Source organism: Dromiciops gliroides, chromosome 4, assembly GCF_019393635.1.
Source record: "Dromiciops gliroides isolate mDroGli1 chromosome 4, mDroGli1.pri, whole genome shotgun sequence".
Lineage (NCBI taxonomy): Eukaryota > Metazoa > Chordata > Mammalia > Microbiotheria > Microbiotheriidae > Dromiciops > Dromiciops gliroides.
Window position 1 is genome coordinate 270,673,227 of NC_057864.1, and position 16,433 is coordinate 270,689,659.

The following is a 16,433-nucleotide window of genomic DNA, read 5'->3' on the forward strand; positions in this document are numbered from 1 at the left end:
TAAACATCTGACATTCAAAATCTAATCTATAAGAATAATATTCATTCCTCATTAGAATGCCTCAAAAACTAGACTTCACCTAAGGCCTCAGTTTCCTCATTTGTAAAATGGGAGGGTTGGACTCAATGACCTCTAAAGTTCCATCCAGCTCTAAATCTAAGATGCTTTCGATCCTGGGAAATGGTCAAAAGGCATGAATAATTCAATTATATAACTATGTAATTTGATAATTCAAAAAGGAAAGCAAAATTGCTAATAACCATGAGAAAAGTTATTCAAATCCTCTAAGGATCAGAAATGTAATTAAAATAGCTTGGTTACAACATTATATCAAGCACAAACTGGCCAAAGCAACTGAAAATGATGCAATGTTAATACTGGCAGCCCTTCAGGGAAACAGGCTGATTGTGAATAGGACTATAAATTGATACAAGCTTTTTGGAAAGTGCTCTATCATCATGCCATGAGAATTACTAAATTGTTCATATATTTGGACCCCAGAATGTCATACTACTGGAACTAAATCAAAAGGATTTTAATCAAATTTTAAAAGGATTTCTCAGTACAAAAATATTCAAACCCACTTCATTTGTAAGGGGGGGGGAAAAAAACCCCAACCTCTTAGTCCAGTGACTGGAGAATAACTGAATTATAGTCTATCAATGATGCAACAGAATGCTACTGAACCACAAAAATGGTAATATGCAAAGGAATAACGGCAGACTCACAAGAGGTGATATAAAGCAAGGAGTGTAAAATAACCTACACAAGATGACTGTGACTACAGAGGGGAAAGAAAAGGGCATCAAAATGGATGGAAAAAAGAAATCAGAAAGAGACCAAGTCCTGACAGACACAATGAGCAGTACGGCCCTGGGCAAGTTGAATACTTTCTCAGTGCCCCAAGGCAACTCCCTAAGAATGCAACCAAGGTGGAGACCTATCTAGTAAATAACATAATAGCAAGCATTTACATAGCAGTTTAAGTGTTCAATGAACTGTAAATATTATCTTATTTGATCCTCAGAACAACCCAGTGAGGAAAGTGCTATTTATCATTCCCATCAGACAGATGAAGAAACTACATTTTAAGGTTAAGTGACTTTGCCCAAGGTCACATAGCTAGGAAGGCTCTGACTTCAAATAAGATCCTGCAGCTTCTTAAACTGTGGGGCCCAACCCCAGATGGAGTCACATAAGTGAATGTGGGGATTGCAAAAAATTTCACAACAGTAAAAGGTTGTGTATACCTATTTTATATACCTATATAACCGGAGTCATGTAAAAATTTCTAGGGCAAAAAAGGGTCATGAGGGGAAAAAGTTTAAGAAGCCTTGCTATAGGGGCAGGTAGGTGGATAAAGCACCAGCCCTGGATTCAGGAGGGCCTGAGTTCAAATGTGACCTCAGACACTTGACACCAGCTGTGTGACCCTGGGCAAGCCATTTAACTTTCATTGCCCAGCAAAAAAAAAAAAAAAAAAAAAGAACCTCTGCTGTAGAGGAAGCTCCTGACCATGAACTCCTCACACCAATGAAAAAACAGGTCTAGTCCCCCAAAAAGGAAATTTTATGAGTTAATAGTTTCTTATCAAAATGTAAATACTTCCTATTCTCAGTTCCAAGTTGTTTGCTTATTTGTATTCAATGAAAAACAATTTACAATTTTAAGAGTGTCTTTTAAAAAACAGTAAGGCTTGGGGCAGCTAGGTGGCACAGTGGATAGAGCACCGGCCCTGGAGTCAGGAGTACCTGAGTTCAAATCCAGCCTCAGACACTTAACATTTACTTGTGCGACCCTGGCCAAGTCACTTAACCCCAATTACCTCACCAGAAAAATAAAAATAAAAAATGGAAAAAAAAGAGACCTCTCACAAAGTGGGAGTGATCTGTGAATATTTGGAATGTAAAAAGAAAACACATAAACAAAAAACAGTAAAGCTGCAACTGGGTAAGAACTTTTTACCTGCCATTAAAAAAAATTATACACACAAAAAACCCTCTTTTACACCTTTTCTAGACTTCCTCAGCATTCCTTTAACCATCACCTACCTAGCCTACATTCCTCTGGCTTCCCCCAAATCCAAGAGATGGAAACTATTTTCATAAAAGGAATAGAAAGTCTTTTACTTGGTGGAAAATATTGGAACCAAGTCAAAGGATGCAGAGAACCAAATGGAGCTGGTCCCCCTACGCCCCCAACTCCCAAGAAAAGCTCCCACCCAAAAAGGCTTTCCTACCACTCTTTTCCTACCCAAGGCCCTCTCCTACCTCTTTTCCTCCAAAAGCACCTACGGTGGAAATCTATCCCAAAGTTCTTTCCTACCTTGGAGCGAGATTTGCTGAACTTCTTAATCTTGGCTACATCTTCAGCAGAAAACATAGGCTGAACCTCCTTGCTCATCATTTTCACATGGCAGGCAATCAGAATAGTCCTAGGGAGAAGACAATGGTTGGAAGGACAATATCAATACCAAGCATTCAGCAATATCTTCTACTCTTATCTGCTGGCCAGTCAATCAGCAATATTCCTTGGGGAGCCTCAAACTAGAAAAATGCCTGGGACCATCCTGATTTCAGGTAGCATCAAGTTCTGGATTCTGCACTGTACTTGGAGCCAATAAGACCTAGGTTCAAATCCTGCCTCAGACTTGAGCTGTGTTGACTTTGGGTAAATCACTTAAACCCCTCTGAGTCCTATAAAAGGAGGGGTTGGATTCAATGGCTTCTAAGGTCCCTTTCTTTTCTTTCTTTCTTTCTTTTTTTTTGTGGAGCAATGGGGGTTAAGTGACTTGCCCAGGGTCACACAGCTAGTAAGTGTTAAGTGTCTGAGGCTGGATTTGAACTCAGGTCCTCCTGAATCCAGGGCTGGTGCTCTATCCACTGCGCCACCTAGCTGCCCCTAAGATCCCTTTCAACTCTAGATCACTGATCCTCTGATTTCAGAATTCAAAAATTATTCTCTACCAACTTCTGCCTCCCACAGGCTAACTACGTCCATATGCATGTCATGCGATCCATCTTTCCTTTTGCTGATGATTAATAACAGTAATAATAATTTATATACTGATTTAAAGGTTTACAAAAACACTTTCAATATATAGCATCTCCTTTGATAAAGTAGGCTGTAGTCTGGGTAGAGGAAACACCTGGAAGTGGGTAAACAACTTTACAAGCCCTCTTAATTCCAGTGCCTTCCCGCTGTTAATTATCTCCTATGCATCCTGTATAGAGCTTGCTTTGCATCCATCTGTTTGCATGTTGTCTCCCCCATTAGATTGAAAGCTCCTTGAGGTCAGGGACCATCTTTTGTCTCTTTTCATATTCTCTGGTGTGAGTTTCAGAGGAGGCTTCTGGGAGGAGCAAGGCTTTTTTGTACAGGGGCTTGGCGACAGAGACAAGCAGGATAGGGAGAGCAGGCAAATCTCATATTTTATCCACGTGTTTCTCTTTACTAACCCCTAATATACTATAATAAATACTTAATGAGGGGCAGCTAGGTGGCACAGTGCATAGAGCACCAGCCCTAGATTCAGGAGGACCCGAGTTCAAATCCAGCCACAGACACTTGACACTTACTAGCTGTGTGACCCAGGGCAAGTCACTTAACCCCCATTGCCTCACCAAAAACAAAAAACAACTTAATGCCCAAAGATTGGTGCTGTAAGGCAACCACTCATTAGATTTTAGACAACATAGCTAGAATTTTAGGCCCTTACACTGGTACATAGGAATCACTTAATAAATGCTGACTGATCGACTGATTGATTGATTGGAAGGACTTTGCTTAATGACTTGTCAGACATCCTTAGCATGAATATGCATCAGTCGATGGCTATAGGCTCCATTTTCTCTGACCAATGGGGAGAACTTGTTCTTTGAGCTCAAGAGGTCCTCCCAACAAGTCAGGGATAGAAAGAAACAAGAGCTGAGAGGAAGCCAGGTCTCCTGACAATCAGATTTATTCAGTGTCCTACCCATGAGATAGTATTTCAGGATTTGAGAAAAGGATGACAAAAAACACAAGGCCACTGACCCCAATCTTCCCAAACTCTTTGAGAGACTCCAAGGTTCCTTTACCTGAATGTACCTGAAGTGTATCCTCCTTTCTTTCCCGGGAGGCATCGGTAAGTCCCCACCACCTGAATGCGGTCCCCTGGCTTCACTTTATCTACCAGGTCATCATCCAGGATAACATCCACAGAGCGCGGCAGCTGGCCAGCAGGGGCCTTCTCAGGCATTTCCTGGATAGTGATGGTCTGGTGGTCTTTGTACAGTGAAAGACCGTATTCTGTCTCCAGAGGGTTATTCTCTTCATCCTGGAAAACAGAGGCAAAGGCAAATTACTTAGCCGTGTCTCCAGATATTCTAGATGTATCTGCCTTTAGAGAATTAAGCTTGGGGCGGCTAGGCGGCGCAGTGGATAGAGCACCGGCCCTGGATTCAGGAGGACCTGAGTTCAAATCCGGCCTCAGACACTTGACACTTACTAGCTGTGTGACTCTGGGCAAGTCACTTAACCCCAATTGCCTCACTAAAAAAAAAAAAAGAGAGAGAGAGAATTAAGCTTGTAAATTATCAGGACATCATAACTAAGCCCACTGGGGAAAAAAAACAATCCTAGCACTTTTCACCCTTCCCCATGTGTTTATGATGGTACAATTAATATAAGGAAGCCCTGGCAGTCTGGCAGAAGTAGAACACCAATGCTACTCATTGAGGCAATTAAACAGCTTCAGCAAAGTTGCGGGCTACTAAATAAACACACAAAAAGTAACAGCATTTCCAAGAGGTGATAATAGAAGGGGAAATCCATTCAAAACAACTATAAAGAGGCAGCTAGGTGGCACAGTGGATAAAGCACTGGCCCTGGATTCAGGTGGACCTGAATTCAAATTTGCCCACAGACACTTGACACTTACAAGCTGTGTGACCCTGGGCAAGCCACTTAACCCCCATTGCCCCACAAAAAAACAAAACAAAACAAAATTATCCAGAGGTACAAAAGATCTAGACTACTAAGAAAAATAATGGAAAAAAAAAGTAGAAATAAAGAGGGAATAGCACTTGCAGACCTCAAACTAGATGAGAAGAGACATCTCTTTCCTCCACTCTCCAGAGGAGATAGTCAACTCAGTCTTCTTACCTTGGTGGGGTAGACAGAGCTGGAAGGAAAGGCTACCAGTGTGGTGAGATCAGTGTAGTTTCTCTCTAGGGTCTTCTTGGTGGCAGGACAATAGTGGACACTACGGACGACCTTGGGACGAATCAAGGAGCCTGGAAAGAGAGAAATCATGTAAAGATCAGAGGCCTGGCTCTGCTCTCTGATATACTAAATGATATTGAAGGGAAATTCATCTCCCTTTCCCATAGTGTGACTTCCTCTACTCAACCCAACCTGATCATTTCCTCCCATATCCCATGAACCAACTCTTGAAGACTAAAGGAGGTGTACCTCACTCTAAATAATAGTCTAAATAGAAGTTAGCCAACTCATACCAACTTCACATTCCTTAATGTCCTATCCAAAGACAATGACTTTCACACATGTAAAGTCCCCTGTATATATATTCTGTATATAGCTTACTGTTTCCTTGTTGTCTCACCCATTGGATTGTAAGCTCCTTGAGGGCAGAGACTGTCTTTTGCCTCCTTTTCTATGACACATAATAAGCCCTTAACATTTACTGATTGAAATAGCAATAATAGCAACTAACATCAACAAAGGTTTGCAAAGCAGTTTACATACTTTAATATATATTAATTAAAAGATTACATATATTAACATTTGATCCTCACAATAATCCTACAAGGTAGATGCTATTACTATTCTTGTTCTCCAGATGAACAAATTAAAGTTGCAAGAGGATAAAGAAGTGTCTGAGGAAGACTCAGGTCCTCCTGACTCCTGGTGCAAAGAAGTTAACTGATTCGCCCAAAGTCATACCGGTACAAAACATAAGAAGTAGGACTTGAATCGAGATCCATTGAGGCAGTTCTTGACTTCATAAGAGAGGGAGCTCAATGCAAAATCATCAAAGCTACTAGAAAAATAGTAATAGCTAACATGTATATAGTGCTTACTATATGTTTGGCACTGTGCTAAACACTTAACATTTATTATTATCTCATCTGATCCTCACAACAACCCTAGAAGGTAAGTACTATTATTATCTTCATTTTACAGTTGAGGAAACTGAGGTAAAGAGGGAGTTAAGTGACTAGTAAATGTCTGAGACAGGATTTGAACTCACGTCTTCCTGAGTCCAGGTCTGACGCTTTTTATACTGTGCCATCTAACTTTCCTGTAATGCACAAGACATGATGGCTACAGATGATCAGATCACTAACACTTTCAAAGAAAAAAAATTTTGTTTTGATCTGGACCTGGGATTTCACCAGTGTAGGGAATTCCCAGTGTGGAAACACCTTCCATTTACACAGTTCAGCCAGCTCCTGTGTAAGTGGAAATCTTTTTTTTTTTTTGGGTAGGGCAATGAGGGTTAAGTGACTTGCCCGGGGTCACACAGCTAGTAAGTGTCAAGTGTCTGAGACTGGATTTGAACTCAGGTACTCCTGAATCCAGGGTCAGTGCTTTATCCACTGCGCCACCTAGCTGCCCTGTAAGTAGAAATTTTAAAAGAGCTGCCTACATCACTGCCAGATTCAATGACTTGCCAGTGACTAGTCAATGACAGAACTCACACCCACATCTTCCCTGATTCTATCCACTCTGCTACATAGCCTCTACACCGGAAAAAGAATATATATATTTTTTAAATGAGGCCACTTACCCTACTATTTAGCCTAGGGTTTCTCCCAATCATTTTCACTGCCCTGTCCTCAAAATTCTGCATCCTCAAGCTGCCTAGCCATGCTTCCCCTCCGCCCCCTGCATCTATTCCTCGAGTGTCTGTGGGAAGTCCCCTTGATTTCAATACTGCTGTTCAGCCCCCTCACATTTGGTGACGATGCCCTCCACGCAGACAATGCAACTGAGGAAGCAGGAGGTGAGGGTCCGAGGAGAAACATGCTTGGAGCCAAAGCTGCCCTCCAAACCAATGTAGAATTCCTCATACTGCTTAGCATAGGTGGCATCAATGGAGGCCACAAAATCCTTCAGGGCACGCTGGAAGGCCAGAAGTTCCTCAAAGGCATTGTTAAGGAGCCTGCAGATGAGGCAAAGAAGAAGAAAAAAAAAAAAAGTAAGAAAAGGAGAAACAATCTCGCTAGTAAAATACTGACCCAAATGTAATCCAAAAGGATCAAAACAAGATCACAGGGGCAGCTAGATGGCACAGTGGATAAAGCACTGGCCCTGGATTCAGGATTACCTGAGTTCAAATCTGGCCTCAGATACTAGCTTACTAGCTGGTGACCCTGGGCAAGTCACTTAACCCCAACTGCCTCACAAAAAAAAAAATGCAAGGATGGATATGAACTTGGGTGGTCCTCTAACCCTCCAACCAACACCATGTATGCTGTCTCCACTGAGGTATCAATCTAGCTCCTTATGTGGGAGACTGAGTTGGCTCTAGAGCAGGGTTTCTTAAACTTTTCCCACTCACAATCCCTTTTTGCCCAACAAATTTTTACTCAACCCCTGTGACAGCATGCACAGTACAAAGTGAGTAACGTGTATGTTCAAAACCAAGGCTATAGCAATCTTCACATTCAATTACACCACCCCATAGAGTTGTGACCTATAGTTTAAGAAGCTAGGCTCTAGTGAATAGAAATGGGAATAGGAAAGTTTCCATTTGTACTCATTCCCCCTCACCCCACCCCACCCCACCAATGATCCCACTGCTCACCGGATGGCTCTTTTCTCATTCTTTCGACGCAGATCATTCACGTTGACGATCAGACGATGCTGGTTATCACTAATCAACTCTCGAACTTTGCTCTGATAAATTCCCTGGTCTTCCTACAAAATAGCCAGAATCCATCAATTAACCTAGCCAAATGGTTTATGTTTTAAAGTGATTCTAAACTAACACAACAGAAAACAACTCCTCTTTCCCTTTAATGGAGAGGAGAGTAACTAAAGGTAGAAAACATAACACACACTGCCAAATTCAGTTTGCTGCATTGTTATTAATAACCAGGGCAAATATTTAACAAGGTCTCCAGGAAAAACAACGTCCCCATGACATATTTTTAAGATTAATCTCCCTCCTCTACAGTCTGAAACCTTTCCTTTGTAATAAAGAATTAAAAAGATACACTATATTAATAATGATCAACTGTGAAAGGTTTAGCTTCTCTCATCAAGACTGACCCAAGATATTTCCAAAGAACCAAAGATGAAAAATGCTATCCACCCCCAAGAGAGAGAGCTGATGAACTCTGAGTATAGAATGAAGCATATTTTTTTCAACTTTATTTTTCTCGGGGTTTTTTGCATTTTCTTTAGCAACATGGCTAATATGGAAAATGTTTTACATTGCCTTCTCATAGGGTGGGATAGGGAAGGGAGGGAATTTGGAACTCAAAATTTTGAAAAATGAATAACAAAATAAATATTTTTTTTTAATTTTAAAAATGGAAAAAAGCCTAGCAAAATTGACCTATACAACTACGTCTGACAGCATATTCAATGTTCCATACCCATAGTCCCCCATCTCTATGAAGAAGGTAGGCAATATTTTTTAAAATCTCTCTAGGACCAACCTTAATCATTATTATGTTAGACAGCATTCAGTTTATTTTTTTTTAATTATTCCCATTGGCACTTTAATAGTCTATATATGTGTGTACAGACATAGACATAAATGTTTTCCTAGTTCTGCTTTATTTCACTGTGGAACCCTAACTTTCCCATTCTTCATATCCTATTTCTTACACAGCCACAATATTTTACTACATTCATCATACCACAATTTGTTTAGCCAATCCCCACTTGATGGTTATCTACTTTGTTTCCAATTCTGTTTTTGGTATGTGTCCCTATGTGCTGGGTGTACACCCACAGCAGGAGGATCTCAAGAGGTATAAACATTTCAGTCACCTACTTAGGATTAATTCCAAATTACTTTTCTGAGCAGTCTAACCAATACATAAACAATGTAATAATGTGCCTGGCTTTCCATAGCCCCTCCAACATGGACTATTTGTATCTTGCATCATCTCTGACAATTTTCTGGGTGAGGCGAAACTTGAGTTGCTTTGGTTTTCATCTCTCCTTTTATTATTGATTTGAAATAAACTTTCACAGGGTTATTAATAGCTTGTAATTCTTTTAAGAACTGTTTGTTCATAGTCTTTGATCATATCCAATGGTAAACAACTCTTGGTCTTACATATTTGTGTTGGTTCTTTGTATATCTAGGACCCTTATAGACTTTATGGACCATCTTGAAGGCTTTTCCCCAACCCACTGTCTCCCTTTTTATCCAAGTTGCATGGATTTTCTTTGTGCAAAAGGTTGTTTATGTTATGTAATCACCCTTCTGTGTTTGAAGAAAAAAAACAACCTTCTCATCTTTGTTATAGCATGATCTGTCATTTAAATTTTGTATTGTATGACCTCTCATACCCAGATTGTACATTCATTTTTACCTTACCATCATATAAGATTTCAATATAGATTTTATTTCTGCCAATCTGCTTTCCAGTTTTACCAGCAATTCTTGTCAAATATGGAATTCTGTGCCTAGTAGTTTATTTTCCCAGGGATAGAACTCACTGGGTTATTAAGTCCAAATGTTTCTGAGTCTACATTATCTAATTTGTTCTATTAATCTACTTTTCTGGGGTTTTTAACCAGAACCAAATAATTTCAGTGATTACTGCTTTATAGCAAAACCTGAGATCTAGAAGTAATACCCTTCATTCTTACTTTTTTATTTTATTTTATTATTTCCTTTGAGATTTTAGAGCTTTTGTTCCTCCAAATGATTTTTATTATTATTTTGCCTAGCTCCGTCAAGTACCCCCTTTATAGATGGTTTGGCATAGTATTAAGTCTGCAAATCAATTTAGGTTATATCATTATTATACTCTTCTGACCTAACAAGAAATAACAAAAATCTCTATAATTTTTTAAGTACTTTACTCCTTTATATACTGATAAAGTTTCTGGTGTTTTCCCATTGCAAATGGTTTTAGACATACCTCCATCATTTAAAAAAAGGCTCTTTTAGGCCTATGATCTGTAGAATTTTTTGTATAAATAAATGCTATACTTTGTCAATGGTTTTTCTAGTATCTATTCTTACACTCCTGTAGTTTACAGTGCTTTTGTTTTTAATATGAATGCCTGTCATCCTTTCATCGATAGCATAAATCTAACTTGATCAGTGAATCATTTTTTTACATATTGCCATGTTTTTTGCCAAAACTTTATTTTAAATTGTTATCGATATTCATTAATGATGTTAGTCTATAGTTCTCTTTTACAAGCCATCCCCTTATCGATCTTCACAAAAACACATCTTAGCCTTCTAGAAAAACACGATGTATTTACACCCAACCTGCTGAGAAACAGACTTCAGTTCCCAAAAGGAAGACAGTCGTATTGAACTAGCATTTATTAAGCACCTTCTATGTACCAAGCTCTGAGCTAAGCGTAGAAGCCATCAGGAGATGACAAACCAATCCAATTGACAGATAAACACTCTGCTCTTTTTTATCAGGATTAAGTAGAAAAAAGAGGGGTCAGCCAATGACAGGCCTCTCTCCAAAAAACCCAGCAACCTAGCAAAAACAACTAGCATCTTAGAGGTCCATACTCGCTTTCTTCCATTAAGAAGGTAATACTGACAGCTGTCTATGCCAAAAAATGCCACTTGGGAAATTTTTCACCGGTTTAACTCAACCATTCAATTCAACGCAACAGTTATTAAGTATCTATTATGTGTTTGGGGCTAGATACTAAGATAAAGGCTAAAGAGAGTGCTCACAGTTCGTTGGTTTTGCTACAAAAAAAAATCGCAGAAAAAACTTTCCCAAAGTTGGTCCTACTTTGTCCCCCCTTTACTCCCCACTCCCAAGAGAACAAAGAAGACTAAAGCATCTTGGCACCCTTAACCCAATACAAATTCAAGGCTTCAGCTCTAACGCATGCTAATTCCATTAGCAACTTTTTAAAGAGTGACGCAGTCTAGGACAGGGTCCAAGGAGATTACATGAATGAATGCTCACTGGTGAAACTTACATCACCTGGGAACTTACAGCGAGCCCTCCCCACCCACGCCCACCTGCCTGGGGTCAAGCTAACAGCCTGGACCCTGCTTCCATAAACCACGCCAGCCAAGAGTCAAGACAAAAGGACCCTCCTTTTCCAAGCGAAGCGCTTGCAGGGATCAAGTCCCCGCTTCCCTTCCAAGCACACACCTCTGCCGGAGCCACGTGTCCCCATTACTTCCCCCCCCCCCAACCCCCTTCTGGAGCCCCGGGAGGGGGAGGCTACTACCCTCACCTCATCGTCCAGGAAGTCCAGGTAATCTCTCTGCGCCTCCCGAAGCTCAACATCGTCTATCACGGTGGTAGTGGCCATGCTTGCAAGCGGAAGAATGGAGTTCTGTTCTTCGCTTCCCCAGCGTTGACTCCTCCCCTGGCGCGAAAACGACTTCACTTTTCCCGCCACCAAAAGTTACCTCAAAGGGGTCAGCGGAAGAAGTTTTGGATTCTGATTGGCTGCAACTTACACCGCCGGAAAAACGGACGCCCAATGAGAAGCTCCTTCCTCCCCTTGGCGTTCTGATACGTCTCCCGTGGCGGGAAACTTACAGATGCCTCCCTACTTCCCCCGCCCCTCCAGTGCACCCGTAAGTCAAAAGAACGCAATTGACCAATCAAGGGAGCGTGATGGGCGGAGCGCCTTGTGACTTTCAGCTCCGGGGGAGGAGGAAGAGGAGGGAGAGAGCAAAGAAAATTAGTCGCCTAGCCTTCTGGGAATTGTAGTCCGCGTGAAATGAATATTACCGGAGAGCGCTGGTGCTTCATGAGGCTAAATGTTTTTGGCCAATTTCGAACAATCTCCTTTTCTCGGGAATATACAAAAATGGCATCCGTGCTCGTCGTCTAGTCTCGCCTGTGCCTTATACTCATTTTGCTATTGGGAAAGTCAGTCCCTTGTTCCGTGCCTTCCTTTATAAGAGTTTGGGAATGGTGTTATATTACTTTGGAGAGGAGGTATAAGGTGACATAAAAATATGGTCCTTGATTCATTTTGTTTTTGATTAGGTAGGCACGACCAGGAATGTGCTGAAGCGAGTTCCTTAACCCACAGTTGTTAAATTTTCACCGTGAGCATTTATAACTTGGAAATCGGCAAATGCTTCAAAACAGGACTTGATTTATTGTTTTATCAATTGTCTAGACTTAAGAAAGTGATGGAGGAAATGTTAACAACGCCGATTTATGTTAAAAGTGCGTACATCTCACACACGCACAGTTAAACATTTACCAACACTCCTGTTTCGCCTGAGAGATATCGGTTTGAGGAGCTCCCTACAATGATAATTCCGCAAATTCTGTAATTTGCACACTTAGGCTGGGAAGTGAGAGTTGAAGTCATCTCCAACATTTCTATAGCCAGTTATGAATGAAAGACAGAAATTCCACTCTCTATATCACTAGAGTGGTTAACTAAAAGAATCGTGCAAAGCAAATATCTTTCTACTTTTATCAAACGGCTTCTTTCTTGGATAGGGTACTGGACTTGGAGTAAGGAAGGCAAGGCCCAAATTCTGCCTCTGACACTTAGGAGCTATGTAACCTGAGGCAAATCAAAAATTCTCTAAGTTGCCATTTCCTCATTTGTAAAATAAAGAAATTGGTCTCTAAGGTCCTTTCCATTTCTAAATAGAGACCGCTAGGTGGCGCATTTAGATAGGGCCAGGTAAAACCTGATTTCAAATCCATTCCCAGATACTCTCTATCTGTGTGACCCTGGACAAAACACTTCCGTCTTCCTCTGTTTGATCATCTGTAAAATGAGGTTAAGAATAGCACCTACCTCCCAGAGATGTTCTGAGGATCAAATGAAATAATATTTGTAAAGCCTTTTGCAAACCTTTAAAGCACTATATAAATTAAGTGTTGCTTGTAGTAGCAAGACTCATCTTCCTGAGTGCAAATCTGGCCTCAGGCACTTACTGTGTGACCCTGGGCAAGTCACTCAACCCAGTTTGCCTTTCCTCATCTATAAAATGAGCTAGAGAAGGAAATGCCAAACCACTCCATTTATCTCTGCCAAGAAAACATGGGGTCATGAAGAGTCAGACATGACTGAACAACAACAATGGGATATTTGTAAAGTGCTTAGCACAGTGCCTGAAACATATTAAGCACTATATAATTGTTAGTGAGGATGAGGATGATGCAAGCTGATGCTTTGTATACCTGCATATGTACTCTGTTACTTTCTTCTTATCCCTGTAAATTGAGGAGATTAAGATTGATCCTGTATCATTTTCTTATTGATCCTATTTATAATTAACTGATTTGATCCTGTAACTCCTTCTGTCCTATAACTGCTTAAGTCACGGTTCTGTTTCCTGCCTCGAGGAATTTAACTGATGTTGGGGAAGGTGTGAGAAAAAAGGGAGTTTGGGCCTGATATCTTTATTCTAAGCTATCCTTCAAGGATATCTGGTTTGCTGTTCGAAAGTCTGGGCCACTATCTCGAACCTGTACTCAAAGAATTGTTCTTAGTCTCATGAGAGAAGAAGGGGGGTCGTTGCCAGTCCCCATTACAAACCTTCCAATCTATGATGTTCCCTGTGCCTTAACTCTTGCCCTTATATACCATGATGTCATCTACCCTGCTCTGTTCTTTGTTCTTTATTTCCCCAAACTATATAATGGAAACTGTCCTCTTGCTTAGGGTCTTTGGCATTAATGGGAGCAATCCACTGACCCATTTATTGACAAGTAAGATGCCCCTTGTTGGGGCAGCTAGGTGGTGCAGTGGATAGAGCACCGGCCCTGGAGTCAGGAGGACCTGAGTTCAAATCCGGCCTCAGACACTTAGCACTTACTAGCTGTGTGACCCTGGGCAAGTCACTTAACCCCAATTGCCTCACTAAAAAAAAAAAAAAGATGCCCCTTGTTGAAGAACTACCTCAGTTTACCCTCTTGTTAAAATTAAATCTCAACAAAGTTATACAGTGATAAATACATTTGTCAAACATGAAGGATGCCCGAGTTAAATCTTTGCTCTGCTACTCACCTGTTCCTTCCTAACTAACCTATTTCTAAGAAGAGTTTGCTCATCTCGTTGGGGTTGATAGCTACTAAATGACCTTTGAGCAACAGGTTATAGCTATTGTACTTCATAGGGTTGTTGTAAGGATCCTGTGATCTAATGTCTATGAAATGTGTAAAAACTTGGCTGTATGCATGCATATTTAGAGTATTATTGATTAGCCATAAGACTATGATTTGAAAGCCTAAAATTTGACCAATCTGATTTCTATGTTTTCAATCTAGAGAACAGAAACAAGTTCACAAATCAAGATCCTGTTTATACTTTTATACCAGGTAAGACTCTGAACAAACAAATGAATGAATGGACAAAATAGCATCGGTAAGGGGTTATTATGTGCCAAGAACAGGTCTATGCACTAGGGATACAAATATAAAAAGAAAAATAGCTTCTGATCTCAAGGAGTTTATATTCTGATAGAGCAGTTGTTCTTAGCCTGAGGGCCACAAACCTCTATAGGATCTGTGAATATATTTCAGAGGATCTGAGAATTTGGATGGAAAAAATTATAACTTTTCTTCAATATAATTGGTTTCCTTTGTAATCCCATGTTTTTCAATATATTTTGTTGGGTTTTTTTTTAGTGAGGCAATTGGGGTTAAGTGACTTGCCCAGGGTCACACAGCTAGTAAGTGCTAAGTGTCTGAGGTCGGATTTGAACTCAGGTCCTCCTGACTCCAGGGCCGGTGCTCTATCCACTGCGCCACCTAGCTGCCCCTTCAATATATTTTAAAACATTCTGAGAAGAGGTCAGTAAACTTCACCAGTCTTTCAAAGGTGTCTATGACACAAAAAAAGGTCAAGAACCCCTGTGAAAAGGAAATGGTAGCCATTGGACATTTGGGGCAGGAGAGTGGTCTCAGGGATAGTAAATTAATCTGTAGGGCAATTAACTGGCCCATTTTTTCAAGAAGCAATGCTGGTGGTGGTTGTGCTGCTGCTGCTGCTGCTGCTGCTGCTGCTGCTGCTGCTGCAAGCATTTATAGATCACTTTAAGGTTTGCAAAGTGTTTTACAAATATTATCTTACTTTATCATCATATCAACCCTAGGTCCTGTTATTTTACAGATGAGGAAACTGAGGCTGGAAGAAATGGATTTTTTTTTTTACTATTGATTTGATTACTATGTCCAGAGAAAAGGGAGGGGGCAGTAAAATGTATTGTTGTTTATTGCTGAGTGTCCCAAGTTCCATCTTTGCTCATATTTATGATTTCATATCACCCAGTTTATTTTAAGGCCAACCTAGTTTCAGACTCACAATACTGAGCAGGAAGATCTTAGATAGTTTAAAAATTGGTGGTAATATAGCATTTTGTTTTTTCAGGGTTTTCAGGGAAGGAGAAAGTATAGGGATACAGACTTGACCTGTGAGTTCATTGTTACAGGGAAATCCCAGATGAGCTTAGGTACTTTCTCTACAATTTACTAGCTGTGTGACCCTGGGCAGTTCACTTAACCCCAATTCCCTTAAACATCTGGGGCCATCTCCAGTCATCCTGATTGTATATCTTGCCACTGGACCCAGATGGCTATGGAGAAGAGAGTGAGGTTGGCTAACTTGCACAGCCTCCCTCACTTAAATCCCATTGAGTGCAAGTCATGATATCACACTAATGTCATGCTCCTCTTTGAGAATGAAGGACAAACAAGAGTCTTACAAAGTTGCCTAGAGCATTGAGAAGTTAAGTGATTTGCCCAGAGTCACACGGTCTGTGTCTATTTTTTATTTAATTTTTTTTTTTTAAGCTGAGGCAATTTACTTTTTGTCCCGTGCAGTTTTAATTTATGGTTTGTTTGTTTGTTTGTTTGTTTGTTTGTTTGTGGGGCAATGAGGGTTAAGTGACTTGCCCAGGGTCACACAGCTAGTAAGTGTCAAGTGTCTGAGGCTAAATTTGAACTCAGGTCCTCCTGAATCCAGGGCCAGTGCTTTATCCACTGTGCCACCTAGCTGCCCAATTTATGATTTCTTGAAATAGCACTCTGAAAAAATAGACTTAAAAAAAAAAACTGTGTTTCAAATGGAGCTGGGCCTGGAGTCACACCTGAGTTCAAATTCAGCCTCATACACTAGCTGTGTGATCTTGGGCAAGTCACTTGTTTGTCTCAGTTTCCTCATCTGTAAAGTGGGAATGATAATAATAGCATCTACCTCCCATGGTTGTTGTGAGAATCAAGAGATAATAATTATGAAGCACATGGCATATAGTAAGCACTATA

At 40.5% G+C, this 16,433-nt stretch overlaps 1 protein-coding gene across 2 annotated transcripts in view; it reads right to left on the bottom strand.

Moving 5' to 3' along the window:
* The window catches only part of MCM3 (minichromosome maintenance complex component 3), a 46,469-nt gene extending 34,881 nt beyond the window's left edge, over positions 1-11,588 (bottom strand). Inside the window, exons 1-6 of one of the 2 annotated variants that reach the window (XM_043999664.1) lie at positions 11,422-11,588; positions 7,814-7,926; positions 6,960-7,168; positions 5,146-5,276; positions 4,080-4,318; positions 2,326-2,434 (exon numbers count right to left, since the gene is read on the bottom strand). In XM_043999664.1, coding sequence (XP_043855599.1) covers positions 2,326-2,434; positions 4,080-4,318; positions 5,146-5,276; positions 6,960-7,168; positions 7,814-7,926; positions 11,422-11,499 — 879 coding nt within the window. In that variant the 5' untranslated portion in view covers positions 11,500-11,588. The remainder of the gene's footprint in view (positions 1-2,325; positions 2,435-4,079; positions 4,319-5,145; positions 5,277-6,959; positions 7,169-7,813; positions 7,927-11,421) is intronic. The other variant, XM_043999665.1, reaches the window with a different exon arrangement.
* Between the last annotated feature and the right edge of the window lie 4,845 nt (positions 11,589-16,433).